The following is an 8,561-nucleotide window of genomic DNA, read 5'->3' as shown; positions in this document are numbered from 1 at the left end:
GCGAGTCCTGCCAGGGGAAGCATGCTAATGATGACCTTGCTGAGTAAATAGTTGTGGAATGAATAAGTGTTTTTCCTGCAATCTGAAAGGCGGAAGGTGCGATTACTCATCCATCTATCCAACTGTCTCCAGCACCTTTCAAGCACTTCTCGCGTCGAGTCTGGGGGCGTGCGTGAGGGGGTGGGAAGCGAGGGGAGGCTGCCAAGATCTGGGTTGCCACAGACACCGGCTTCATTTTTCCTCCAATAAACGCCGCACTGAGAGTGCGAGAGGAGGCAGGGCACCACCCACATGTTGAGCTGTGTGGGGTATAAGTAGATGGAAGAGCCTGGACTAGTGGCAGTTCAGACAGGGAAGAGAAGCAGCTCTTTGCATCTCTAGTGAAAGCGTCTTTGACTCGCCAAGTTTACCAGAGGAGAAATCACTGGGATTTTTTTGCAGCAGCTTCCAGCTTCTGTGTGTTTTTTTCTCCAGCGGGGACTCTCCACCGTTCAAGATTCTCAGCTCCGGGTGAGCAGGTAGCGGGCACGCGTGCGGGGCTGGATGTTTTAGCCAACTCCTCCCCTTGTTCCTGGAGGATCCTGGCTCTCTCTGGGACACCCTGAGCACGTGAGACCGGCGTTTCCAGCTGTGCACCGGGAGAAATTTGCCTACAACTCTCTCTGGAATCCACAGGGACCGAACAGCTCGCTCTGCGGTGATATCTGATTTGGTTGTGTTTGTGTCGAAAAGTCTTTCGAGGGGGGTTTAGAAGTCTCTGTGTGTCTTTCGGGAAGTGTTGTGGTGGGGTTTTTGGGAGCCAGCTCTAGCGCCAGGGCTTAGAACCCAGTTCTTTCTGTGTTTGACACTCGCACGGTCGGAGCCATGCAGCTGGATAATGTCACCAATGCGGGCATCCACTCCTTTCAGGGGCACCGTGGAGTTGCCAACAAGCCCAATGTGATCCTGCAGATAGGGAAATGCAGGGCAGAGATGTTGGAGCATGTCAGGAGGACCCACCGGCACCTCCTGTCTGAGGTCTCCAAGCAGGTGGAGCGCGAGCTGAAAGGCTTGCAGAAATCAGTGGGGAAGTTAGAAAATAACTTAGAGGACCATGTCCCAACTGATAACCAAAGATGGAAGAAGTCCATCAAGGCCTGCCTGGCCAGATGCCAGGAAACCATTGCCCATCTGGAGAGGTGGGTCAAGAGAGAGATGAATGTTTGGAAGGAGGTCTTTTTCCGTCTGGAGAAGTGGGCCGACCGTCTGGAGTCCATGGGAGGCAAATATTGCCCTGGGGACCATGGCAAGCAGACTGTGTCCGTTGGGGTGGGAGGCCCAGAGATAAGGCCGAGTGAGGGGGAGATTTATGATTATGCCCTTGATATGAGCCAAATGTATGCGCTGACCCCTCCTCCTGGGGAGGTGCCCAGCATCCCCCAGGCCCACGATTCCTACCAGTGGGTCTCCACGTCAGAGGATGCTCCAGCCTCCCCAGTGGAGACCCAGGTCTTTGAGGATCCCCGGGAGTTCTTGAGCCACTTGGAGGAATACTTAAAGCAGGTGGGTGGAACAGAGGAGTACTGGCTGTCTCAGATCCAAAACCACATGAACGGCCCGGCTAAAAAGTGGTGGGAATACAAGCAGGACTCTGTCAAGAACTGGGTCGAGTTCAAGAAGGAGTTCCTGCAGTACAGCGAGGGGACTCTGACTAGGGATGCTATCAAAAGGGAGCTGGATTTGCCCCAGAAAGAGGGGGAGCCCCTGGACCAGTTCCTTTGGCGCAAGAGAGACTTGTACCAGACCCTCTATGTCGATGCAGATGAGGAGGAAATTATCCAGTATGTGGTAGGCACCCTCCAGCCCAAACTGAAGCGCTTCTTGAGTTATCCCTTGCCCAAGACCTTAGAGCAGCTGATCCAAAGAGGGAAGGAAGTCCAAGGCAACATGGACCACTCGGAGGAGCCCAGCCCACAGAGGACCCCTGAGATTCAATCAGGAGATTCTGTGGACAGCGTGCCTCCTTCCACCACTGCCAGTCCCGTGCCAAGCAATGGGACTCAACCCGAGCCCCCGAGCCCACCAGCTACTGTCATATGAGCTCGTCCAAGGGAGGCATCGGTCTGGGTTACATGAAAGGGAGAAGGGGGCATATTTAGGAAGCTTCTCCTTGGAGAGAGGTTCTGGCTGAGACGAGACATGAGGTGTGCTCGGTCCAACAGCCCATAGCAGAGGAATTCACTTTGCTTGTGGGGGGAGGGAGGCAATGGGGGAGAGGCACCTTAGGATGTGGTTGCCCACCTCACCTGAGCCATGCAATACGGTGGTGCTGGAGATACTCGCTTGCACCACTGTGGGGAACGGACAATTTTATGAGATCCCTGACAAGAAACTAGAGACAATTCCCAACTTCAGAGGCAGCCGCTTAGCACTGGCGGCTTTCAAGGACTTCATATGAGCGCAGCAATTGGCTGAGGGTTCCTACCCATCTGGATCTCTCCTTCTCCTTCTCTCCTCCCTCTTCTGAAGAGGTGTCCCTGTCCTGAGGAGACGCCTTTCCTTTGACCCTTGCCCATTTCTGATTTGCCACTGAGCTTCTGTTCACTTGGCAATTTCCTGTTCTTACTTGCTCCAAAGGATTAAATAATTTTTTTGATTTTTTTTTAGAAGAAATCCTATGACTTCAGGAACTGAAAACTTTAAGAATCTGGATTATTTTTAGTGTTTTTCATTTCACTGCACCTAATATCTGCTTTAATGCTTTTCCTCTCAAGAGGCTCTTACTGGTTTACTACTCGTCTTAGTTTCTGCTCACTCTAATCAAGGCCACTGCAGTGCAGAGGAAAATTTCACCCTTTCTCTGCACATTATACTGTGCATTCAGCAGGAAACAAAGTTTCAAATTAAATTCTGAGCTCATTTATTGAAGGGGCAGTCTGCTTGCTTTCAGAGAAAAGAGGGTGTCAAGGTGGAGAGAGGAGGCACCAGAGCTATTTTGAGAGGGTGGGGGGAGGTAAAGGAAATAAATAAATATACTTGGAATGAAACAAACAAACACATCCTAAATCCAGAGCAAAATATCCCCAGAGCAGCAAATCGAGTCCATGCTAATGTGTGGAGACAACAGCAGCTTTTGCCATGTAAAAGCAAAAAGAAGTGAAGAAAGGAGCTGTGTGTCCCAGCACAGTTTCAGCCTGTGCATCACAGCAAACAGCTTCTGCTCACACAGACAGACTCAAAATGCTCCTGGAAAGCCTGGCACCCCTGTCCTGGAGTGCCTGAGGACAGAGCGTTGTCTGTTCACAAAGAACTTTCTGCAACAACTTGCTGTGGAGGGAGACAGACTTGGACTCTATGACGTTTTCCATCTTGAAACAGTAATGCTCAGCGTTCACCTTGCTTTGGCTAATGTCTGATGACAGGATTTTAAGATGAAACTGCTCTAAGACATGTTCAGAAAGTTTGGCTCTTCAAAGCTTCTTGAGGCTGGACACATCTTGAGCATCATCTGCATTCACCACCAGACCAAATAAACAACACCTCTGCAAGAGATGCAGCAGGGATGCAGCAACAGGATTGCCCCTGGGATGCTCCTGGCACTACTACAGCAGTGACATGTGGCACCGGTGGCTTGGAAGGCCTTTGGTGTGCCTCCTTCCAAGAAGCTGAAGGTAAGGCAACTCTCTGACATTCTTTTCTCTGCACTCCCCAGACCTAAATTAGCCATAACCTGTCCAGTAGGAACCTTGCACTGGAATAAAAAAAAAAAAAAATTTGAAATGGGATGTGAAGCACTCACTGTAAATGACTGATTAGGGTTGGGAGAAAAGGGGAAGGGAAATAAAGGGAAATAAAGGACAGTGAGTGGGAAAAGTTTCCAAAAGGGACAGTATCTTGCACTTTCTGATTAATATGGGGAGGAAAAGGGAAGCTTCTTCATTAGCCCAGACCAAGGACCTGCCCCATGAAGCACTGGGCTTGAGTCCCCAGCTGTGACAACACATCCCAGGTCCGTGCAGAGCCCAAAGGAGAGGCACGTCTACTCTGCACCCTTGCTAGAAGTGAGTTGGTCTCAGGAACAGCGGGGGCTCTCCTCTCACTTGTTCAGAGAGAGTGAGTTTGGCAGTGGCCGTGTCATCAGGGAGGAGGGAGCATTTCTCACTAATGACCTGGGATGAGTGGTGGGGGAGTGGGTGTCACTGCTGAGGATGAGCTGGCCATGCATTACAAGCATTATCTTCTCTTGGTTACAGTGACTCACTCAGATCCTCCTCTGAGAAGGAATCACTTCACAGTGCTCAGGATTCAGAAGGGAAGCCAAAGAGAAAAAGCTTCCAAACCAAGGATTCAACATCAGACCTGCTGTCAGGATCCCCAGGCACTGACTGCTGGATCCACTGTCTGAAGGAAAGACCGGCACAGGTAATTCCCTCTCATCTTACCCCTGTGGGCTTTTCCTAGCCTCCCCAGTGCCCTGCCCCAAGATACTGAATAGCTCAGGTGCTGGTCTTGAGACCTCAGCCCCAATAGGTGGGATTTCAGCTTCTTGATGTAGGAATCCAAGCCCCAATGATTAACACTCTGGGGACAGTGCACAACATGCCTTTCTTTCTGCCGGACCATTGGCAAATGCTTAGACACCAATACCTAGTGGGACCTCCGGGCTGCAGACACCTCGTAGGCACAGCTGAATTTAACCCCATCTCCTGTGAAATCCCCTGTACTCTCCGCTTTAGATATCTAACCAGAGCTGCTGCATTTTTATTTACAGCTATCCCTGCTGCTGTTGCTGAGTTTCCTTCTCTGTGTCCAAGAGTCCTGCTTTCTCAGGGAAGAAGCGAGTGCTGCAAGAAGATGGAGGGCAAATCATGCACCAAAGAGCCTCCCATGCAGCGCAATGCCATGTTCAAGGTATTAAGAGCCAGAATGAAAGGGAGAAGCCACTTCCAACAGGATGAAGAAAAGTCTGAGCTGGTCCAAGCAAGGAAGAAAGTGTTGAGAATGAAAAGAGGCAGAACAGAAGAACCAAGTCTGGGCTTTGGGGACAGCGAGGATGCTGGGCTTGTACTGACTGTTGAGATGATACCATACCTCTGCAATTTGGGGCCACTGGGACTCACCTAAAGAAATCTTCACTAGATTGTCAGTTAAAAAAACTTTCCTGATTAACCTTGCCAAATGACTCACCCTACCTAGGCTATAAACCCTCCATGCTGTTAATGCTGTAACTCATTTTTCCTGAGTTGAGGGTAGCTTCATTTCATGCGGGTATCAGTTTCAAACCTCAAAGGGCTCCGGAGGTTCGGAGAAGCATCCTGCGGTCCAGATGCTTGTCTGAACTGCTTGAGCCTGCACAACTGGGCCGGCTGTTTTGCCAGGAAGGAGAATCTTGTGAGACAGCAGGTGATTCCTGGATCTGCATGGGCCAGAGTTACTGCAAGAACCGAGGTTCTTGTGCTGGCTTTGGCATGACTGTTTCCATCCAGACCCAGGGAGAGCAAAAGATGTGTAAAAGCCAAGAGCTCGAGTGAGTTGAACAAGACAGTTTTGGTTCATATCTCAGCCGAAGAGGTCCAGTTGGTTCCTCTCTCTTCCAGAGCCAACTGTCCCAGGTATGCGTGTGTGCGTGTCAGTGCGGGTGTATGTGTGTTGAGCAATCGAATCCACCCAACTAAATTCTGTGGTGTTTTGTTGCATTTGAACGAAGCCAATGGGACCTAACGTGCATTCCAACAATGCTCAGCAAAAATGTCCAGGACTGGAAAATTATGTAAAACCATGTAAAGGCAAATTCTACATGCATCATCTCAAGTTGAAATGATGTTTGATTTTGAGGTGCTTAATTTCCACAGTCTCTTTCAAGGGACTTGACTGCCTCAACAGGCATTTTATTTTTCCATAGACTTTCCTGTCTTTTTAAGGAATTAGCCTGTCTGTGCTACTTGGTCATTTGATCCTGAGGTTTGTACATTTTCAGCTGACTTTTTGGAATGTGCAGAACTGAATCTCCTGGACTGATTTTATGTCAATTATTGCTCCTAGCAGATGGGAGTTTTACTTGTAGCACCCTGGTTTATAATACCAGCCTCTCCAGGAAGGACTGGTACTTTATTTTCCTGGGGCTGAGTCACGTGAATGAAGATGTGTGTATGTGTTGTATCTGTGAAATTTTAGCAGATTTCAACCACTGGATTTTTTTTTTCCTTAGGCAATTTTACATTTGACTCTGGCAAAACTACTTTAGAGTTTTTATTTTTACTAGAGATATTATTAATTCAAACAACCTTGTACAAAAAGCAGACACATTAAATCACTACAGGTTATAGGGGTTGAAGCCAAAAGGTCTTTGTAAGCCGACATCACTTGCCCTAGATCTGAGTGTATCAGGCAGTTTATTCCTCATGTGTCATGTTGGAGTTACAAGATCACACCAAGCCACTAGAACCTGTCAATAGAATAGTGCTACACTCTATTTGCTATTGTAGCAAAGCCTTTTGTAGATTTATACAATAAAACTTTGAAATATCTGCTTCAATTGCTTTGTGCCTTGCTTTCTGGTCTTTCTTCCTTGGTTCATGGGAGACTTGAGTAACTATTGCCCTCTGAAGACTTGGTCTTGTCAGCCATTTGGCCTGAGTTGACTTATGAAATCTTCCTTCTCAGCAAAAGAGGATGGTTGACATAAAGATGAAATGTACTGGGCCTTTGAAGAAGAAGGGTTGGATATAGACAATACGGAGGTGCTTTAAGGGGGTTGTTTAGCATCTCAGATTGAGTCAAATGTAGCCCATGAGGCTGGGAGAAATGGTCCCTTGTGGGACTGTGGATTGTGCAGGGCTCTTGTTGGGTACAGCTAAGAGAAAGGCTATTGAAGCAGAAGGCAATCACATTCCCACCCATGCTTGAGAAGTAATATGCATGGAAGAGCTGAGGCAATCAGGGCCAAGGTGAAGAAATCTCTAAGTGTGAATCAGCTCTGCTTCTTATCCAAAGAGACTTCAGCAGTCAGAAAAGCCAGCACTCAGCAGCACAGAGACCCAGGAGCTACTGGCAGGCTGGTGCTTTGCTACCTGATGCATTTCCCTACAGCAAGGTTATTCTCCATTCCTTGGATTTGTTACTTATAAAACACCCCTGGGTCATTCGGGGCTGGAGGAAAGGAACATAGCAGGGGATGTAGCTCAGAGTGCTTTAAATTGAAATGAGTATTTTTGCAATAGGCTTGGCTTAAAGTTCTAGCCCCAAAGACCCTCGGTCCATGGAGATAGAGGACTTTGCAAATCCTTCCTCTTCTGAAGAGGTTTTGCACTCAAGTGGATATAGCCCCCATTCCCTTATCCATCCCTGGTCTCTCTCCAACGAGGAAGGTGTTAGGACTAACAGTCCAGGGTGTGATGTAACTGGTAACGAGCACTTGGGTAGGTCAGCTTGAGAAACAAATGGACTCATTCCTTTCACAATAGGCACTAAAAGTGCATTGCCAAAAGAACCTCCCAGATATCCCTACTGAGCTCAGGTTGGAAAGGCAGAACCTTTGGCCATGGTCTGATGGCCAAAGATGCCTAAAGAACAGCTTCTAACCCTTGTGTCTTCAGCTCTTTACAGCTCATTCAACCACAAACTCTTACCAAGAGTGAGAAATAAACTTTGAAGATGCAGTTTGGGTCCACAGCTGAACTCTGCCTTTGTGTCCTTAACCACCGTCATCGGTAAAGAGGTGAAAAACAATCACTGAGGAGGCAGACCAGCAACAGGGGTGCAGCCAGTGTCATCCCAAACTGGGACAGTATAGGAGAAACTGGGCGGGAGAGCAGGGTTAGACTTTGCGTGGTCTATGGACATGGTCAAAGAGCTGGGTCTCCCACAAGGACCAACCCGATGCCTTGCAGAGCAAAAAGCAAGAGCTGCTCAGCTGGAGGTGCTGAGCTCTTCCAGCAGAGGGGGGCAGAACTCCACTGTACACTGTGGGAATTTAAATTAAAAAAAAAAGCTATAAAGAGAAAAATCTGTCCTCATCATCATCAATCCCCACAAGGTCCACTCCCACAGCTTCAGCGATAGCAGATCAGTGGTGGCTTCAGTGGAGGAGTTCTGAGGGCAAGGAGAGAAGGAGTGATGAGAGGTTGGTGTGGAAAAGACAGAAGGACTGATGGCCAAGTTATGGTGGAGGAAAACGGACAGGATGGGGATGCCCTGCTGAGCGAGGTGGGAAAGGTAGATAAGCTGGGAAATGCTTGACTGTGCTGGATAAACTCAGAAGGTTTCCAATTTTGTTCCAGAGCCTTCCAGATTTGAATCTAATAATTGTTATTTACTTTCTTTCTGACAGTTCAGGATGAAAATCCCTAGAGAGTCACTGGGCCTAGACCTTCATTTAATGAAGAAATGCATTATTACTGCTCCTGGCTCTATCAGTAGGGAGTCACCTGGGATAGATATAGCCCAGTGATGGATTAACTGCAACAAACTAGTTGAAACCGCTCCAAAATCAAAGTGGGAACCATCCCTGTGTTTTCTGGGGCACGATCCAAAATGCAGATATTCACAATCATTCTTCCACTGGTGGAGAAGGCATGTGGGGT

At 48.3% G+C, this 8,561-nt stretch overlaps 1 protein-coding gene across 1 annotated transcript; it reads left to right on the top strand.

The window, feature by feature from the left end:
• The first annotated feature begins 361 nt into the window (after positions 1-361).
• On the top strand, positions 362-6,514 carry ARC (activity regulated cytoskeleton associated protein). Its single transcript, XM_009919655.2, has 3 exons — positions 362-3,650; positions 4,233-4,401; positions 4,751-6,514. The coding sequence occupies exon 1, from the start codon at positions 865-867 to the stop codon at positions 2,077-2,079; it is 1,215 nt and encodes a 404-aa protein (XP_009917957.1). The 5' UTR covers positions 362-864; the 3' UTR covers positions 2,080-3,650; positions 4,233-4,401; positions 4,751-6,514.
• The last annotated feature ends 2,047 nt before the right edge of the window (positions 6,515-8,561 follow it).

The sequence above is a fragment of the Haliaeetus albicilla genome, chromosome 3, assembly GCF_947461875.1.
Source record: "Haliaeetus albicilla chromosome 3, bHalAlb1.1, whole genome shotgun sequence".
In the NCBI taxonomy this organism is placed as follows: Eukaryota; Metazoa; Chordata; class Aves; order Accipitriformes; family Accipitridae; genus Haliaeetus; species Haliaeetus albicilla.
Note: the sequence above shows the minus strand (reverse complement) of the source record. Positions and strands in the feature narration are given on the sequence as shown.

Bases quoted from the DNA above. Each gene is read 5' to 3' on its own strand.
- ARC (XM_009919655.2), top strand. From the start codon at position 865: ATGCAGCTGGATAATGTCACCAATGCGGGCATCCACTCCTTTCAGGGG.